The sequence below is a fragment of the Sarcophilus harrisii genome, chromosome 1 (assembly GCF_902635505.1).
Source record: "Sarcophilus harrisii chromosome 1, mSarHar1.11, whole genome shotgun sequence".
NCBI lineage: Eukaryota > Metazoa > Chordata > Mammalia > Dasyuromorphia > Dasyuridae > Sarcophilus > Sarcophilus harrisii.
Window position 1 is genome coordinate 384,890,811 of NC_045426.1, and position 21,190 is coordinate 384,912,000.

The window sequence follows — 21,190 nt, forward strand, 5'->3', positions numbered from 1 at the left end:
CAAGGGTATAGATATATAAAATAGGTATACAAATGAAACACTGTTAATAAATTATAATTCTGTAACTCCCATATCCCATATAGAAAGAAACCCAGTTTAAGAAGTTTTGACCCTGAGTGGCCAGAAGAATTATAGTACTCTTTACAGAAAGGGACAGCAAATTCTGAAGAAGGGTGGATTTGGGACAAAAAAACTCCCAAAATAACAGTTTGGATATGTGTACTTATTTTGTATTTAATTTATACTTTAACATATTTAACATGTATTGGTCATCCTGCCATCTAGGGGAGTGGGTGGGGAGAAGAAGGGGAAAAGTTGGAACTAAAGATTTGGCAATTGTCAATGCTGTAAAATTACCCATGCATATAACTTGTAAATAAAAAGCTATTAATAAAAAAATAAACAAACTCCCAAAACTTTGAGATTTGTGATGCATGTCTTGGTGATGCTCTTTAACTAATGCTTACAAAGTACACCTCACCCTCCACTCCCCTGAAAAAAGAGGGAGGGCAAGCTCTTTATTTCCTGGTCACTGTCCCTGAGATACAAGCCTCTGAATGTTACCAATCACAGTCTTGGTTATCTGGGGACGCAATGGGGACAAAGAGTGAGGAGTTTAGAGAGGGGAGGAATCTTCTAATGGTACTTGTGCACCTGCTAATATAGGGGCCTGCTTTCAATTTGATTATTACTTCTCTAAGAGGCTGATGTTTAATGAAGAGGAAAAAAAGAGTTTAAATAGCAACAAAAGAGGATGAGGAAGTGGAATATCTATATTGGGTGAGGTTCAGGTACTGTTGTGTAGGAGACAAACCATACTATTGGCTCCCCAAGAGCAAGTGTGCCTCAATCTTTAAACTGATGCATGCATTCCTTGAAGTTGTGTGATGACTACCACTTTGGAGACCACTGCTACAGAAAACTATGGATGTTTTTAAGGTTCCTCCCAGATCTAAATCCATGACTCAACGATTAATAAATCAATAAGCATTTATTAAGTACTTTCTAAGTGACAACTACTCTGTTAAGTACTTGAGATATAAACACAAAAAGCAAAACATTTCCTATTCTCAAGGAGCTTATATTCTAATAGTCCAATTCAATGGACACAGTTCAATCTAAATACTTGAAAAGAAAGAAAGAAAGAAAGAAAATGTTCATTTTCCTCACTTATAAGATAAAGAAGTGGAGGAATGTATGGAGAACCTCATGGGCTTTTTCTTATTGTGAAATTGGTTACCAATTATTATCAAGATTGGTGACGAAAAAAGGAAGCATTAGTTTTAATTAGAGTCTGAGGCAGGAAAAAGGGACACTTTAATGTAACATCTGTTATTCATCTCAATTCAACACTGGAGAAATGAATGACTCAAACAACTAATCTAATATCATTTTGAAGTCTTGAGAGAGTGATGGATCTGATGCTGCCTTTAGCATCTGCATTGTAGACTTTGGGATCTTCCGGAATAATTGCAGTTTGCCTGTAAATAAATAGTATTATATTAGTCTTCAAAAATCAGACAATGTTTCTTATCTTTTCTGCCACTAAGTGATTATTTTCTGCCTAAAACAACAAATACACAACTCTGAAGTTGTTGGGGGTGGAGAAGAAAAATGTCTTACGAATTTTACAATTCAGAATAAAGTATTTGGTTGAATTTTTTTTTCTGGTGATGGGAATTGATCTATTAAGAAAAAGAGAACTATTATTTTGGGTCAAGTAAGGAAAGGATACTCTGAGGTGTCTAAGAGAGCAGAGGGTAAAAGACTAGGTCAGGAACCTTAAATGGAGAGGAGAGATTAGTAAACTTGAATGCTACCTAGACTATGTCATATATATTTCATAAGATCTAGATGAGAAGTAGGGGTTCAACAACTGAGGGATGACTGAAGAAACTATGAATGAAATGGAATGCTATTGAGCCAAAAGAAACAAAAAATATGAAGAAATCAGAAAAAACTTGGGAAATTTCAAATTATCTGATGTTGTGAAGCCAGAACCAGAAGAGCAATTTATATTCTGACCACAATAATGTGAAGGAAAAAATAAAACTCAACAATTTCATAATTCTTTTTTGGGGGGGAGGAGGGAGGAAGAAGGCAATTAGGGTTAAATAACTTGCCTAGGGTCACAAAGCTAAGTGTTAAGTGTCTAAGGCCGGATTTGAAATCAGTTCCTTCTGACTTCAGGGCTAATGCTCTATTTTGCACCATGAAGCTGCCCAACAACTTCATAACTCCAATTGTGACTACCAATCATGACATTAAAGAACTAACACTGAATGAACACCAACCTCTGCAAAGGAGCAAGGAAAGATATATTCTCATAGGTCTTAATCACAAGGCCAAGCTTGGTCTTTAGTTCCAGAACACTGGCTTTCATATATTCTGTGGGTGATAGTTCTTGCATTTATATTGCTAAAGTCATTATGTACAATGTTTTCCTAGCTCTACTTACTTTAGTTTGCATCAGAGATATCTGATGCAAAGATTTTTCCCAGCTGACTGCTTCCTTTCTTTTCTTAAGTGAATCAAGTATACTTGTACAAAAGTTTTTCAATCTCGCATACTTAAAATTATCTACTGTCTTTTGCAATTGTTTTAGTTGAGAAATCATTCTCTTTTGATTTTATTCAGTTTTTTTTTTTAATCATATCTGATTTTTCATGATCCCCATTCAAGGTTTTCTTGGCACTGGAATGGTTTGACATTTCCTTATTTGGCTCATTTTACACCTGAGGAAATTGAGGAAAATAGGGTTAAGTGACTTTCTCAGGATCTGAGGCCAGATAGGAAATTAGGAAAAAGAATCTGATTCCAGTTTTAGCACTCTCTGCCCCATGGCGCCACCTAGCTGCACACATTCATTCTCAATCATACCTATAAAGGTATGTATGACCTTCTCTTCTAATTTTTAATGGTATGATCTCTTATTTTGAATTTGTTACATAGAGTAAAATGTCTGCATAAGGCTAAAGTGTATCAGTTTTCTCAGTAGTTCTGGTTAAATAGAGAGTTTTCCTAGTTATCTGAGTTTAGTAAACATAAGGTTATTCAGTTCAATTTTTGATTCTTCCTTATATTGTGTTTCATCGTTCTACTTTTCTATTTTTTAATATGTACCAAATAGTTTTGATGTTTGCTACTTTATATAATCTGATATCTAAAAGTACTATTTGTTTTCATTATTACATCTCCCATCTTCCCTTAATATTCTAGATTTTTATTTCTTCCAAATGAATTGTTATTTTACCTATTCTGCTAAGTATTCCTTTGGTAGTTATGCTCAATCTGTACATTAACTTCAGTAATATTTTTATTTTATTATATTGCCATACAAGCACTGAATATCCCTCTAGCTATTAAAGTTGTTGTTTATTTCTTTATGGAATGTTTGTAATTAAATTCATACAATGTGCTTTGCTAACTGGATTTTGTTATTACCATAAAGAAATACTACGGATTTTTGTGGTTTTTATCTTGGGGTCTGCAACCTCACTGAAGTTATTAATTGCATCTATTCGTATCTTTACTAATTTTGTAGGATTTTCTAAGTAAATAATGTCATCAACAAATAGCTTTGTCTTTCCTTTTCCTATGCCCTTTCCTGTGCTCTTTCATGCCTTTAATTTTGTCATCTTCTTAGTGATACTGCTAGCATTTCCTTAACTATGTTCAGTCTTTTTCAGTTGTGTCTGACTCTTTGTGATCCCATTTTGGGTATTCTTGACAGAGATAATGAAGTGGTTTTCTATTTCCTTCTCTAGATCATTTTATAAATGAGGAAACTGAGGCAGCTGGGTTAAGTGACTTGTCATAGTCACATGACTAAGAAGTGTCTGAGGCCAGATTTGAACTCAGGAAGATAAGTCTTTCTGACTACAGGCCTAGTGCTCTATCTACTATGTCATCCACATGCTCAGTTAGCTTTTATTATGGCTTAGCTAGGTTTAAACTAGTCCTCAGCTACAAATAGAATTGTAATCCCAGTCCTCTCAGACAGCTGTCACTGATCATAAATAGAGCCTGAGGGAGGGAGGGTAGATAACTATCACATATGCCCTACTAAAAATGGGTCCATAGCTTTCTTTCCTTTTAAAAAGTCCCTATTAGAAGTATACATGCAGTAACCTGATGGACTTTAGTTTTCCTGATCTATAAAATGAGCCAGAGAAGGAAATAGCAAAATATTCCAGTATCTCTGCCAAGAAAACCCCATCTGGGGTCACAAAGAGTTAGGTCTGAAAAAGACTGAACAACAACAAAAACTGGGCAATACACATATTGCATTTGAAGTCTTATCTTCATATGAATTACATTCTAGTTTCATGGCCTCCAATCTTTTTCATTTTATATCAGTAATCAGATATACATAAAAATTGTGGAAAACATTAGCCTATACAAATAAATGAAATGATCAATTGATGAGGATTTGGTTTAACAACATGCCAAAAATTTTATTTTCACACATTTGCTTACTTGTTTTGAGAGTTCCCAGAAGACACTTGTAGACTATCTTGTGATTCACCAGCTTATTCAAGAAAGCATGATAGCACAGCCATCTTGCTGCTTCAAAAGGAAAAGGACCTGAGGCTCCTCTGGCACCCAGTGTAACTTCTGGAGACACAAAAATGAGTTCAGAACTACATAACCCCAATTTCAATATATTCCAAGCATCTCCTACAGATATGCAACTTCCTTTCTATACACAAAGGGAGAGAATTCATGCTAATAAAAGCGCAAGTAATAATTATTCATAGTTCACATTTCTTTTTTTTTTTTTTAAAGAAATATTAAAACTAAAGTGGTAGTAGCAACATTGTCTTGCTTGTCTACATGTCTGATAAGTGAAGAGCAGGTTAGCCTTGAAGATCTCATTGCAGAAAAATATCACAATATTTCATTAGGAATTTGCTTAAATATAATTTTGAATGACATTTCAAGTGTCTTTTCAAAACAAAAACAAATCTCTCCCAAAAAACTCACTTTATGTACTAAGATCATCAAATCATATGCTCTTTAAAAAATTTTTTTAATAGCTTTTTATATACAAAATATATGCATGGGTAATTTTTCAACATTGACCCTTGCAAAACTTCTGTTTCAACTTTTCCCCTCCTTCTCTCCATCCCCTTCCCTAGATGGCAGGTATTCCCATACATGTTAAATATGTTAAAGGATATGTTAAATACAATATGTGTATACATATTTATACAGTTATCTTGTTGCACAAGAAAGATCAGATTTAAGGTAAAAATAACCTGAGAAGAAAAAACAAAAAATGCAAGCAAACAATAACAGAAAATGGAAATGTTATGTTGTGGTCCATACTCATTTCCCAGTGTTCTTTCTCTGGGTGTAGTTGGTTCTGTTCATTACAGATCAATTGGAATTGCAAATCATATACTCTTATGCAGTGTAAAATTTTTAATTCTTTAGGTAACATAACGCATAAAAAGAACAGTTTCAGTCAGAGTTTCTCAAATATAACTATCTAAAAAAGAAATTACAAGCTGAAAGAAATAATAATTATTTTGGCAAAAAATAAATCTAAGAACCAAAGAAATGGGAGAAACTACCCTGTTGGCAGAAGGTTATTTGCATTTTGGCCCTTTATTAAAAAGGAAGGCTAAGGGGAAAAGTCAAGTTTGGGGGGTGTAGTACCTCTTCTTAACAACCCTATTTAGATTTATTGCAAGATACTCCTCATTACAACAGAATGAGTAATGGAAAGCTTAGTACATTACACTACACACTGATAAAGTTACAAAGAATGTTTATGGTATGATTTCAAGAACCTCTCTCTCCTGTCATTTCACAATTGCAAATCTGTCCATCAGAATGATTCTGAGTATTTATATACTTTTTATTTTCCTGAATCATCATGGATATATACTAACTTTTTTCAAGTGCTTAAGTGATAAACATCAATTCACTTTGCAAAACAGAAGACAATGATAATAAAAGATCTTCCTCTCCTTTCCCATTCCCTCCCATCCCCTTTGGTTTTTCTCAGTCATGTGTTTATCAAGAATATATGGGCTTTTACAACTAGAAAGGACCTTAAGAGATCATCCAGTATTTTTACATCTCATCTTTAAAGATGAGAAAATGGGCCTAGAAAGGTAAAGTGACTTCCTAACATGTCACTGGCAAAGTAGGACTGGCATCTGGGTCTCCTAACATTCAGAACAGTATTACTATTATTATATAATTTCAGCATGTTTACTTCCTTGTTCTGAGATTAGATCATCCACTTACTAGAAATTATTACATTTGCATTATTATTATTATTCATATTTTTCATTTATATTATACCTTTTCTACAAGGTATATTAGTTAAAAGCTTGCATTAATGCTATGATTTATCTTCACAACAACATTAAGAGGTAGGTCCTATTATTATCCATATTTTGCAGATGAGAAAATTGAAGCAAAGGTTAGATGACTTGTTCAGGGTCACAAAGCCAAGAAATATATGAGATCCTATCTGAACTCAGGTCTTCCTGACTCCGGCTCCTTCTCTTTGTCAATTTTGTTAGCTGACAGCAATTTTTAGAAAGTGTACCTCTTGATAAACACATAAATGAGAAAAAAAAAAAAAAACAGGAAAATTGAATATAGATATATAACAGTGAAGAAGAATTACCAAATTATGATCAGTCTATAATTCAAACAAACAAAAACAGAACTCTGTTCAAACAATATGATAAATTTGTCCATGGGCTACCAGTAGTGAGTATGAAAGGAAACCATCTTGGATTTGACAGTACATCTGAATTTTATAAATCCTGCATTCCACATCAGGCACTGAATTAATATGCCAATGTCTCCCCAAGGCTTAAAACATTATTAGTTCAAGAAAGTGAGTTATTTTTTGAAATCCGTATGTCAAAAAAACGAAAATGAAAAGTTGTTTTCCTCCCTCCCAATACTCAAAGCCTTTATCGGATACTTGTATGTTTGCAGGAACCACTAACAAAATCAAATTCATCACAATAACCTGCAATAATAGCCCACGCCAAATAACACCCGACTTCACCTGAACATACCTTGATTCTTGGCTTTCAGAATGGAATAGCAACAGGATGCAATGTCTGAAATAACTGAGAGAAAAAAACCAGGATTCTTTCTGACTTGCTGATTAAATGGTAGCTTAAGAACACATGCATGAAACCTAAGGAGAATTGATAAAGATATATTAAGTCAAGTGTCCCATGCATTATGAAAACACAATATCTCTCTTATGTCTAACTTCCTGTGCTAGAACACATACACCACAAAAGAAAGATATCTCTCATCTGCTCAGAGCTACTGATGGGTCAAGTTGTATGTTCTTAGTGTTTTAGTGTCAAGAGATAAAACAAGTTTTAAAACACTGGGGCTCCAAGGGTCCCACTGTGTTCTGTCCAGCAGGAGTCAAGGCTTCTGCCCTTCAGGGCTGGAGGAGCACTGTCCTTCTGCCCTTCAGGGCTGGAGGAGCACTGTCCTTGGGTTCCCCTTTACATGACACTGTGGTTACAGCCTGCCTGACATTCTCTCCCTCTTCCTCCCAACTACCCAGGTGCAGTAGTTACTGCTTCATCTCCTCCCTTCCAAAACCTCTCCAAAGAGGAGAGGACACAGGGGAGCCAATGGGAGAACAACAAGGATGGAGGGTATAATATGGAATCCAAGGAGCCGAAATCCTGGCCTTGGGTTGTATTAGGCACATAAACAGCCATATACGATCAATCCATTTGGGTCAGACAGACACACACACACACACACACACACACACACACACACCATGTAAGGCAGAGAGAGAGACTGGGGTCATTTCAGTCAGGATGATTTTGGCTGCAAAAACATTGTGAAAGTACCCATTAGTGTGAAGTTCAACAGCAAACGCACCCCTAACTTATAGTTTGTCACTATACAACCTGGCCTAGAGTGAACTCAAGGTTTTTCTCATTGAAAAGTAGAAGGCACTACTTTTTTTTTTAGTGGTACAGCTTTTAAAGGCAAAGTAGGGAGGGGGGAGAGGGAGAAAAGGGAGGAGATCTCCAGCTTCTTTGTACAAGGTTCTGTAATACTCTAAGTGATAAGATTTTAAGTAGATAACTGCTTTTAGCTAGCTTCTCTTTACCTGCCTCTCCTCTTTGTCCTTTCTCTAAAAGGAAACATTAACTAATGATCAAAATACTTTCACAGAACATGCTTCACTTGTTCAGCTATAAAGTCATCAAAAAGTTAGTTATCTGCAGTCAAACTCCATCTAACATGGAACAAATCTGGGCTAGGAAAATGTGCAGGTCAATGTCCAATCTACTGGTCCAAAGGCTGAGTTAGGAAAATGAGCAGGTTAATAAATGATGTTTCTTGGCCTTACTACGAGAGTAAAATGCTGTTTCACGATGGAAAGATTCTTCTAATCATAAATTCAGAAGATAAAGTCCAGAGCAAATCTAAATATAGTTCCTACTTGCCCCCATCTGTCAATCACTATTGTTACAATAAAAAAGAAATGGATTCTCTTTTGCCTTTTAACTCACAAGGTTAAAGTCTAGCTGTTATACCTGCCTTCTGAGCAACAGAGCAGAGCACTGGGATGCCTCAGGAAGTCTGAAGGTGAAGGTTCAATTGTTGAAGATGAGGAGGAAATGTTAACTTTCTGATATGCTCCATATCTAAACTTCTAATTTAGCTCCAAACTGAAAAATTTAGTAAATTCACTTCATCCATTATTTCAATAAAAAGAATGCAGTATTCTCAGATAGAACAATATATATTATACTTCAGATCTTTGTCAAGTCTGCCTGAGAATATGCACATATATTGTAGATTAACAATATCATTCCAAATTAATTTGTCAGAGAATTTAACATATTTGTAACAATGACAATGCCTAGAAATAATTATTTCCGTGGGCTTATATTAATTCAAAATCAAATAAATGGACTCAAGTTAATGAAAGAATTTTAGGATGTTGAGGGCCTTTAAGACTAGAAGGGCTAAGCATGTCAGGTGATACAAAAATGTTTTAAATTTTACTTTGAAATAAAAAAAAAATTTAGCTTACCTAGATTAATTAGAATAGATTAAAAAAAGATAAAGTACTGCCTCGATTGACACAGCTTGATCCTCTAAGATATTAAGTTTGTTCTGTATTATGTGTGTGTATATATATATACACACATATATAAACATGTGTATAGAATGATATATATAATTATGCATAGTTATTATTATCCTTATGTCAATTAATTAAGCATTACTAATTCCTATTTTTATGGTATTGCTTTATGTAAAAAAAAAAAATTTCCTCTATTTACAAGTAAAAATTTATCTAAAGCACTATCCAAGGAGATTATTTTCTACCTAGGTCTGTTTTTTTTTCTTTTTTAATGCTAAGAAATTAATAAAATGAGCACATTTTATTGAAGAACTTAATTCTTCCTCCTCCTCTTCCTCCTGTTAGTGTGTTCAGTTGTTAATCTAGTTCCCCACATCTGGCCATTAGGGCTCTTACGTTTCTTAGCTTCTTTTTTATAACACAATACTACAATTTTTCTTTCTTTCATTCCCTAGCCAGCTAATAAATATGTCTAGCTCCAAGTACCATAATCCTAATTTCACGACCATATCTTTTCACAACAAAGAATTGCAAGAATACAGTAGATGGAAGTATATAGCTAAGAGCCTGATACAGATTCAGGCTATAAGGAAAATAGGCATTTACAAGAAAGAATATACTACCAATAACCAACAGAAAAGATTCTTGGGGAATCTTGGGGAAAAAAGGGTCTCCCCTCCACTTACAATTTTTTTTTTTTCAGGAAAGATTATACTTCACCACAGTAACTAAGAAGCAACGTTATGAAAATAGCTGTTGAAAGCAATCTAGCTAATCTAGTTTGGTGGCATATGCCTCCCTCTTGTGGGGTAAACCAGTAATGGGACTCATTACGGAAGATGCTGACATACCTGTAGGCCTGTAGCAAAAATATCTTGTAAATGTTTATGTAGACAGTTTGAAGACAATTCACCTGGTCAGAAAGAAAAGGACCAAAAAGGGGTAAGATTTACAGAAATTCATTCTTCTCTATCAATCATCATGACGTAGGATAAAAGGAAATTTTTAACAAAGGAAAATCCAAAGCCTACAATCACACTGGGGACCCCAGAAACTTACTATTCTCTTTCTAATGACCCTTTTAAGGACTTCTAGATTTTCAAGTCTGCCCTAGTTGAAACCTCCAAAATGTGCAAATAGAGTGTAAATTACTTGCCTATCTTGATTCTCTAAGCTTCAGAGTATTTAGCATATAACCAAGTGTTTAATCAGTGTTTTTTAATTCATTGTTTATTACAACAAGGGCAGCCAGCTTTTTTCATCTGATTATTCACGTCCATAAATTATCCAGATTTCTTTAGGAAGGCGGGAAGGAAGGACACTTGTTTAAGTGTTTCATCTAGGTGTCTCTTAACCCCTGGGAAAAGGGACAGAGCAAGAGCCTGCCCCTCCTTCTTCTTTTACCATCTTTCTCCCTCTCTCCATTTCTGCATTTCTCCCTCTCCCTCACCTTCCACCTCATCCAAGGCTTGGGTTGAGAACTAAGAATCACAACTCAGCCCACCTAAGTTTTCACCTCCCTCTCCCCACAAAATCCCATTCCAGTCACTGCCAAATGGGGAGGGGCATATCCTTGTAGTTGTGAAGCACTTAAGTGAAGAGAAGACTAATGAGCAGGAGCTTGATGCTTCTGGGACTCTGGGACTCTCCTTTTCATTATATTGTAAATCTTAGGGGTAATAAAAGCAGAAGCACTGGGGAGCCCTGAAGTAACTAGAGATAGTTTCCTGCCTGAGCTAATAAGCCTTCAGATCTGGCTTCTAGTTGGGGGGCTGAGATACGCAGTGGCAGAAGGTACTTACTCGGGGCTTCATTTCAACTCTACAGGAAAAGCATAAGTCTATAGGACCTGAGGAATAAGCACTAAGTTCCAGAGTCAAGGCAGATGAGGAAAAGGGATCATTTGAAACAAACCGGAGGCCTGCTCATCTTCTTCCTACCCCAATCCCTTCTCACAAAGTTGCCTAATGCTCCTTTTCTCCTGCTGAGGCTGCTGCTACTACTACTATTCAAGAAATTCTATAGTGAAAATCTCCTCTGCTCCCCAATCCCAGGATGGGAAAATGTGAAACAAAATTATTTTTTGATATGACTTTTGCCCATTCCCTACTGTTGCACTTTCTGCTGCTCTTTTCACTATCCCTTCCTGCCTGTCATTTAATCAATACTTGGAAATTCTTCCCTATTCCACTAGGCATATCTTGGGTATATTTAACACCAGCACTGTACACAGGTCTTTGTATATTTAACTTTTTATTTGTCAGAATAGAAGACCATTACTAACTTCTATCCAGTGGGCTTAGTGTATTAGATCTTACAGAGCCTGGCTGTAATGTTATAATTGTAATGGCTATAAGTGATGAAGGGTGGGGACAAAGATGAAACTTGGGTCTACAGTGAGATTTGCTGATCTATATATTTAAACTAAAATCTACCATTAAGAATTGGCTACTTAACTAAATAAAGAACTCTTCTAATTTAATAACTATTTCTAGATATCCTTTCACATTTAGCAATGAAAAAGAGTAGTATTATTAACTCTCTGCCAGCATAAAGACAAAAGAGATCTAAGTCATAAGGAGTAAACAGCAGAGCTAGAATTCACATCCTTAGACAACTCAGTGGATAGAACAGTGGGCCTGGAGTCAGGAAGAGTTGTGTTCAAATGCAGCCTCAGACCCTTACTAGTGTGAGACCTGGGCAAGTCACTTAATGCTGTTTGCCTCAGTTTCCTCATTTGTAAAATGAGCTGAAGAAGGAAATGGCGAACCATTCTGGCATCTTTGCCAAGAAAACGCCAAATGGGGTCATGAAGAGTCATACATATCTGAAACGATTAAATAACAAAATTCACATTCTCAGGCCTTAAATATATATATATATTTTAATTGCTACAAACGATCCACTGAATTACAAACACCAAGTCACCCAAAGTTCAAAACACATGATGCTGCCTTGCTTCTGAAGACTGAAATTGATTTCAAGAAAGACCATGGCCACCTGATGGAAATCATCACCTGGAAATGAAAGGGCTCACCTGTAAATCCAGAAATAAACCATGACACTTCATCCTAAGCACTGCAACCAACTTGTTCCGCATATTCCTCCCTGCTTTGACACTGTGGTCAAAGGAAAGGCTGGTTCTAATGGAAGTACGGGAATAGCTGGAAGAGAAAAAAGAAGGCCCAGGTCAGATCACTCAGCTGTCCGTACTGCCTAGCTGGCAGGGCCATCATCCAGGGAAGCAACTCTTGGGTAGACGGATTGGCTACTGCCAGGCACAGAGCAACCAGGGACCTTGGAAGACATAAGAAGTGGCAAATCAAATTACTGCCACCACCCTCCACGACCATCCTGCTCAGAAACCAACAGAGGCAGCCTGGACCCTGGATCCAAGAGGTTGGGGGAATAGCAGCTCTCCAGTCATCCTCCTGGGAAGCAGATACTATGGAGATGCAGCTTGGAGACTGCCACCCCTACTGAAGACCCAGAAAAGAAAATTCTCATCATCAAAGTCTTTGATTTTATCACATGGTTCATTATCAAAAACTGATAGAATTTATCTGTGGAAACGATGTGAAAGTAGAAATATTAACATCCACTTTGCTGTTGTACCCTAAGGCCCACTGGACTTTTTCATTTATCTTTGTAACTTTCACAATGCTTGTGGGGTGGTAGAAGCTTAATATGCATTTCATTATCTATTTGAGGGGGAAAACACTCAACTTCTATTTGATTCTGCTGCCTTCTCTTGATTTTGTTCTAGGGGGTTCTAGAGAGAGAAAGAGAGGAAGATACATATTCATTCCTGACTCTGACAAACTCCAGAACTTTATTTCCAACAACCTACTGGCCATGTCTACCCATATCTCACTCATCATGTCAAACAGTGCATTGAAAAACCAAACTCATCCCCCGCTCCTCCCAAAGTAAATCATTCTCCTAATTCCTTTTTTCTTTTACTGGCACTTTCTTTAGCAATCCAGGATTATAATTTTAGATTCATTTTTGTTATCTACTTTCTCCCTTGCCTCCCATATCTAACTTAATCACAAATTTCTCCTAACTCAATCTTCACATATCAATGTATTTTATAATGTACATTACAAAAAGTCTACTTATTTGATTCTTTGCTTCTAATCTCTACCTTCCAGTTCATGCTATATCCCATACTAAATTAATCTTCCTAAGACATCACTTTGATCAAAATCATTCAATCAACTCATTTCCCTATTCAAAAATCTGTGCCTACAACATAGGAAGCCCATGATCCTTACTTTGGCTTTCAATGTCCTGTTTAGCCTTACTTTATATCCCCCCTCAAAGGAACTCCAACCAAACTGGTCTATTCATCATTCCACAAATGTTTGCACCTAATCTATTGCCTCTGAATAAAGTAATGTTTTATAGCTCTCCTCAAATCCTGCTTTTTCCCATTTTCATGAGATCACTTATATATAGTTTACAAATATTCTTTTGTAAACTTGGCAAATAAATCTTTTTTTTTAATTAAAAAAAAGAAAGAAAACTTGGTTTATATCCTTTGAACATATAGATATTAGGGAATATCTCTTAGTGCTGTAAAATTTTGTCAATTCTCTATTTTAGATGTAGCTTTTTTGGGGTAAAATTTGATATACTCTGCTATTTCTCTAATTCTATACTTAGAATAGCACAAAAACACTTTAACTTTATGCAATCAAAACTGCCTGTTTTATCTTTTATGAACTTCTCCATCATAAGAATCCTCTCATCGTTGTAGTTAGGAAAGGTATCATAGTTCATTATCTTCTAATGGTTTTGTGATGTGACCTTTTATAATCATACACCTTTAATAGTTGGAGCTTGTAACATTATTGTAACATAATTGTAACATTGTAACACAAGAATTTAACAGTTCTTATGACAAAGGGAGCCTTTCCCTCAATAATTTATATTTTGGAGTTTGTCCAACACTGGTTTATTATGCAATATCACTTCTATTTATGGCATAAGTGATTATGTTCAATATAGCAACATTTCTGGGTTTTGACCAATGTAAAATAGTTTTTAACAATTAGTGCTTTATAATTATAAAGAGTTATAATTTATAAAATTTATAAATTATATAATTTATGAAATTTATGAATTATATCATTTATAAAATTATATATATTTATATGTATATAAATTATAAAAACAATCGTTTAAGAAATGGCATTACATAGTGTGGTTAGTAAGACCTACATCTGAATCTGGAGTCACACACTTATTGGCTATATGTCCCTGATATTTGCTTCATATCTGTAAAATGGATATAACAATCATTTTATGTAAAGGATAGCATACAAACCTTAAAGTTGATATATAAATGCTAATTTTATTCCATCATTTTTCCCCCTCTTTATTTCCCTCGAGATTTTAAGGCCTTTTGTTCTTCTATGAATCATTATTACTTTGTCTAGCTTTATTTAAGATATTCTCTCAATAATGATTGGTACTACCCTAAATTTGTAAATTAATTTAGTAATTTTAATTATATTAGGATCAAACCATAAGAAGCGACTACTTCTACAGTTATTTAAATTTTCTTTTACTTTTATAAGAAAATTTTATAATTGTATTTCTATAAATCTAGTGGGTGGTTGCCAACTTTATTCCTAGCTCTTATGCATTTTGCACTCTCTGTAGAAGCAACATATTGGAACAATTGGAAATAGTCAATAGAGAAAAGGTTTAAGTGTTAAGGGATCAGAAAAAGCTTCTCACAAAAGATAATATTTTAGTTGGGGCTTAAAGCCAGGGAAAGCTAGGAGGCAGAGCTGAAGAATAAGAGAATTCCAAGCATGAGGAGCAGCCAGTGAAAATCCCTGGAATCTTAATCAACAACAGTTATAAGAATTATGGAAAGTTTTAAAATTTAGCTTTGGAGGAAAATAATGGGCACAAACATTCCAATATATGTAAAACAGTCCAGTAATTAAAACCAGTTCTTCAGGCTGTAAAAGTCGAGTGATAGTCAATGTTTAGAAGACTTTCTAGTTAATAAGATGGATTAAAAAAAAAAACAAAACACATCTAGTAGTTGTAATATCTTTTGGGGAGGAGAAGTGTAAGTAATTAATCAGGTATTATTCAACTAATTTCCACAATAGCCTAACAATAAGGAAGAAGTATTAAAACTTATAGTTGGTTTAAGAGGGAAAAGGTTTGATTTGACAGCAAGTTAGAAATGGAAACAAGTGATGAGTTTCTAACTAATAATACTAAATAAAAAAAAAATAAAAAAATAGGACCTTGTGAAAAAGCTAGACAAATATAACTGATTTTACCAATGATCAAACTTAGTTAGTAAATTGCATCTATGAGAAGGAAAAAAAATCCGCCTGTGAATAAAACAAATCCTTCTCTTCACTAAATAAATGCCAAAAGGCAGACCTGTGCCATCTCTAGTATTGGCCATTTCCTGAAGGGTTCAGACTCTTAGATAAATATAAACAGCTATTTAGTAGCAATCATCCCTTAATAAGGGATATGTATATTTTCTAAGGACACAGTCCATCCACTTGAAACAAAATAGAAAGAACAGTGACAGTGAGGAAATACAATTGATTACACTGTTATGAGAACAGTGCCTTTTCCCTTACAGAAAATAAAAATCACTGGCCTCCCATTCAGTTGTCTCATTCCCAATAATGAGGTGATATTCTGGAAGCCCATTTCTGATGACAGATTGCTACATGCAACAGGAGCTGATGGAACAAGTTTGATAATTACTTGTCATACTAAGAAAGGCAAGCTAAGTGTAGCCCAATGTCTTTTCGTTCTTCCCAGACCTATGACCCTATGGCAAATTCTTCAACAACTATCCAGCCAAGTGAATGTACTTACTTGGAATAGTCACAAAACACGTTTAGGGTCCTTGTATCGAGTAGTAAACCACACCATGGAAATAGGCAGTGGGCTGGTAACTGGGTAAAGTCAGATTCACTTAGAATATCCTCTTCCACAGGAAAATTCACCACTGTCTTCTTAGGATTAATTAAACAGCCATACTCAGGAATACCTTTTGCCAGAGTCCTAAATTTGAGGGGGGAAATGGTTAACAAATTGTAGAAGGAAGGAAAACTTCCCTAACAAGAGATTTTTGAAAGAGGTATTTTAGAAACTAGCTATCAACTGAAATCCCTAAGAAGCAAAAAAAGGAAATTAAGGGGTTTTTGAAAGTTGGTTTATAGAACAGATTCAACCAGAGATCCTGCAGAAGTCTGAGAGAAATTCATGTTAGAGGCACATGAGGCAAGATTTCCTTTCCAGTTACTGGTAGCATCTCAGTCCAAAGATAGAAAAAAGACAAAATGAAAAAATCTCTACATTTCTAACACTACTAAGCTTAATAATTCTATCCAAGAATAACTACCAAAGATATGAAAGACAAATAATCAATGAGGGTAAACCAGAAGCTTAAGTCCAAAATGGCTAGATAATCATCACAGAACCACTAATGGAGAAAAAAAAGTTACAATCCACACTATCTAGAATTATTATTAGGAGTCACTTCAGGTGGTGTAAGTAACCTTGAAAATTCTCCTAGATTTAATGACAACTTTTCAGAATTCCAGTTGCTTACAGTTCAAGAAGCAACTGATACTTAGGGGTGCTGAATTAACAGATACAGGAGTAGAATCACTAAGAAAATCAGAGGTTCTCAAAGTGGGTTAGTGGTCCAGGATCTCAGGATATCTCCAAGAACCTTTTAAAGAGTCTTTGAGATCAAGTTATTTTAATAATAATAATGATAAACCATTTTCATAATCCATATAATAATAATAGACTATTTTCATAGTACACAGAATAACTTTTATAATTCACACAAACTTTTTATAATACAAAGAATAAACTATTTTCATAATCATATATATAAACTATTCATGATAAACTATTTTATGTTAATACACAATAATTTTTCATGCTAATACACATATAAATAAATGGCTTTCATATTAATAACATGATAAGCTATTTTTGTATTAATAATAAATTATTGAGACCAAGTTTAGGACTCTCTGGTCTAACCCCACATCCAAACAGGACCCTCCTCCTACAACATGATTAAGAAGTTATGGAGGACTCAGTTCTTTAGTGAAATTTTCCAGGGACAGGATCTTACTACCTCCCATGGCAATTTAATGTATTCTGATAGTCCTAGTAACTTTTTCCTCATGTTAATGTTAATGTTTCTTTAAACTTTCACCCCATGCTCTCAGTTCTTTTGTTTGCAGCTAAGAAAAACGAGTCTAATTCCTCTTATGTGGCTTTTCAAATACCTACAAGACAACCAGGTCCCAGGGTTTCCTCTCTGCCTCTCTGCCCCCCAAGTGAGGCCTTTTCTTTTCTGGCCTAAAATTCCCTAATTCCTTCACCCAACCTTCCTATGGCATGATCTTTTGGTCACTATGCTTGGCCTGCTTTCCAAATTTTTTGCTGTCTTTCTAAAAATGGGGCCTCACGAACTAAATACAAGATGTTATAGGAAGTCTTAGCAGTGCACAACACAGGGTGATGATTATCCTCCCAGTCCTGAACACTATCATTCAATACAAACTAACCCTGTACTGATTGTTTTGGCTGCCATGTTCCACTGCTGACTCATATTAACCAGTCTGTCAAAATCCTTCATTTTGGGATTTTGTTTTTGTTATATTTTTATTTTCCTCCCAGCCAACCTTCTGTTTAACCATTCTGTTAATTCAGCAACCATTCCTTTTATTCCCTCCCCTCAATCTTGTAAAATCTTTTTTTTAAACTCAAGTATAAAAATTTTGTAATTTTAGCAAGTAATTGAATGGCAAAATCAAATACAATTTATACATGATCAAAGACATGAATTCTTATACCTTAAGAAGGTTTTGGCTTGTGTTAAATGAGGTGTTACAAGCAGGAAGTCATCAATTAGTCGGATCAACAATCTGGAGGATTGAGAAGAAAGAATGAACAAGAGTTTTAATGATACTTTTGGGTTTCAGCAGCAAAATATGTGCCAAAATAACTAGACTCAAATTAGTAGTAAAAAAGACAATATAATTTCCCAGTGGGATCAGAATAAATAATATTAATACTATATTTCCACAAAAGGAATACAAATATACACACATTCTCTTGTACATTTCAATCTTATGTACAGGGAGAATGGGATTATGGATTTCTCCCAGAGTGCTCTCTGGCCCTGAGACCTTCAAGAGAGGTATGAATTTGGATATCTAATACTAAATCTTGAAATCTCCCAAACGTGTGAACTCTAATGAGTACTTAAATACTTCTTGCTTATATGAACTCTCTAAAGGTGTGAACACAAGCATTGTTTCTATCAGTTGTACTTAGTACCTTGTTTCAAGTTCAGGCCCATAACATCTCCTCGTAGGATCAGATCAATCATACTGAACCATGCTAAATTAGATAATTATTGTCTCTATCAACTCTAATGACTTAACACTTTGTAAAGATTCCAACATGTTTAATCCTCAGTTATTATGAGTAGGAAACAGGAAAGGTATATGTGGAAGGGTGAAGAGAGGGAGTGTATGTGTAATAATGTTTGCTAATGACAAGAAGCATTTTCAAATGGAGCAAATTTTCATTTCCAGATCAGAGAAATCAAAATAAAGCTGAATTTCTTGAATCTTTTCAAAACCTCTTTTTTGCATACACAGTAGGTGCTTGAATCAGTGTTATTTTATAAGCTCAGAGCCCCGCAAATTCGAAGGGCAGCTAGATGGTACAGTAGATAAAGAGCTAGGCCCAGAGTCAGGGATATCTAAATTTTAATCTGGCCTCAGACATTTAGGAGTTATGGGAACCTGAGCAAGTCACTTCACCCCATTTGCCTCAGTTTCCTCATCTATAAAATGAGGTAGAAAAGGAAATGAAAAGTATAATTTTGAAGCTGAAAGAAACCATCCAGTTCAACCCATTTACTTTCCTGATGAAGAAATGGAGAAAGCCCTGAGTTTGTGACTTTTTCAGTCACAAAGATATTTATTAATAGCAACACAATTTGAAAACAGATCTTCTGATTCCAAATCCAGCAGTGATTTTTCCATTGTACCAACCCCCCATTTAGTGCCTTTAAATATATGAGTCAAATGTTCAAGTTTCATGAAAGCCTATTCCAATCTGTGATTTGAAACTTAGTTAAGAAATAACCTTAATAAGCCAAAGCCTCATAGCAAAAATTAATCAAAGGCAATTTTTATCCAAGATTTGAGCCAGTCATTCAATAAAAATCCCAATTCACTCACTGAGAAATTGGAATCTTTTGGAAAAAGTGAGCTGAATTTGTTGCTATATAATATCTCAACAAAAAGCTGTACTAAGCAAGTGAACTTAGAAAATAATTAAAGTTGCAGTAGAAATCTTTAAGGTAATAAACTTATCTCAAACACATGAAAATCAACTAATCAGAGAGTATTCATTTATTTATGAAACCAAGTTCCATATAGATTGCTGAGTCAATCTTATTACCCCAGTCTGAGTTATCCTATGTCCTTGAAAGTAATAAAACTATTTCAAATATTTAGACTTTTTGCAGTTCAGACCAGTAATTCCTCCAATTAGTTCAAATAAATAAGATTTTACTAATTTTACTTCCTTAAGTATCCCTAAGTAAAATAAATAGGAATATTGTGGATTTAATTTATTCCCCCAACTTAGCAAACTGGCATTTTATTAACTTCTTCGCCATTGTTTGTTTTGAAATCTTACTTGAACAGCATACTTAAATGTTTAAGGCATTTTTTATATTATGAAATGTACTCACTGTTTGATTTTCTTGTTAAAAAGATAAGGGATATGGTAAGTTTGGAGATTTTTTTTGGGTGTAGGGGATTTCTAGGTAAGGGAAGCCACCTCCCACCACAGCCCATCAATAGGCAAGTCTTAGATACCTAAGAAATTAAGAAGTTAAGGGACTGGCCCCAAGTCGTGTCTCTAGTGTCCCATGAGAGGTGGGAACTGAACTTAGAACTTCTTGTTTTGGTGGAGTTGGTTCTCTATCTACTATACCATGTTGGCTCTCTCATCAGAGCTCTCTGGTAAAATCTACAGAAGCAAACCTGGTGACAAAGTTGAAGACTCACATTTAAAACTTAATTAAAGCTCCAGGTAATGCTAGAGGGCTGGAGCTAGGAAGTCCTGATTTCTCAGTGGTATATGACCATGGGCCAGTCACCTCCCCCGCCTGAGTTTTCTCAACTGTAACATGAGGATGATAACAGCACCTATTTCACAGGGTTGTCGTGAGGATCAAGTGAAATAATAATTGTAAAGTGCTTATCATAGTGCTGGGCACAGTGGATCCTCTATAGATGCACGCTATTACTATTATCATCATTTTTATTTTTACATTAATTCACAAAAGGAAAAGGTATTGTTAATAATGCACTGTATATGATATAGGAACATAATAAACATATCAATAATACATTTGATCAAGAAAGCAAGATAGCTCTAGAGAACTGGGCTCAGAGTTAGGAAGACCAGAGTTCAAATCCAGCCTTCTGCAATTCTAAGCCGTGTGACTTGGACAAGACACTTAACCCCTTCATTTCCCTCTGTTCTCTCCATTAGAACATGAGAATAACAGGACTTCCCTCCCAGGGCTATTGTGAAGATCAGCTGAGATACTATCTGTACACTTAAATGGGATGTTTGTAAAATGCTTAGTAGTGCCTGACATATAGTAACCACTATAGAAATGTCACATTAAGTTACTATTAAATTCAAATGACTATTTTTGAAAACATAAAATAACATGTTACCCATCCTGCTGAATTCCAGGGAATAATTTGTTCTCCATGTTTCCATAGCATAAACTACACAGCAAAGTAGACAAAATAGAGCCTTGTGGAATTCCCTGGCACTGGACATAGTACCTAGAAAAAGGGAGAAAAAAAGGGTTTTTAGAGTCAAGATAATTATATTGTTAATAATGATTATTGTTGCTGTTGTTAGAAACTAAAAAAAAAGGTTATATTACTTATCAACGGGAACTTAAAAAAGGAACATGTTCCCAGACCCTCAAGAGAAGGGAGCTTGCTG

General features: G+C 35.1%; 1 protein-coding gene across 1 annotated transcript in view; it reads right to left on the reverse strand.

The window, feature by feature from the left end:
* Window positions 1-1,287: 1,287 nt before the first annotated feature.
* Window positions 1,288-21,190, reverse strand: part of TERT (telomerase reverse transcriptase) — a 32,227-nt gene continuing 12,324 nt past the window's right edge. The window contains exons 9-16 of the mRNA XM_031946100.1: window positions 20,911-21,024; window positions 17,992-18,063; window positions 15,986-16,174; window positions 12,153-12,279; window positions 9,967-10,028; window positions 7,053-7,177; window positions 4,480-4,617; window positions 1,288-1,481 (exon numbers count right to left, since the gene is read on the reverse strand). Coding sequence (XP_031801960.1) covers window positions 1,378-1,481; window positions 4,480-4,617; window positions 7,053-7,177; window positions 9,967-10,028; window positions 12,153-12,279; window positions 15,986-16,174; window positions 17,992-18,063; window positions 20,911-21,024 — 931 coding nt within the window. The 3' untranslated portion in view covers window positions 1,288-1,377. The remainder of the gene's footprint in view (window positions 1,482-4,479; window positions 4,618-7,052; window positions 7,178-9,966; window positions 10,029-12,152; window positions 12,280-15,985; window positions 16,175-17,991; window positions 18,064-20,910; window positions 21,025-21,190) is intronic.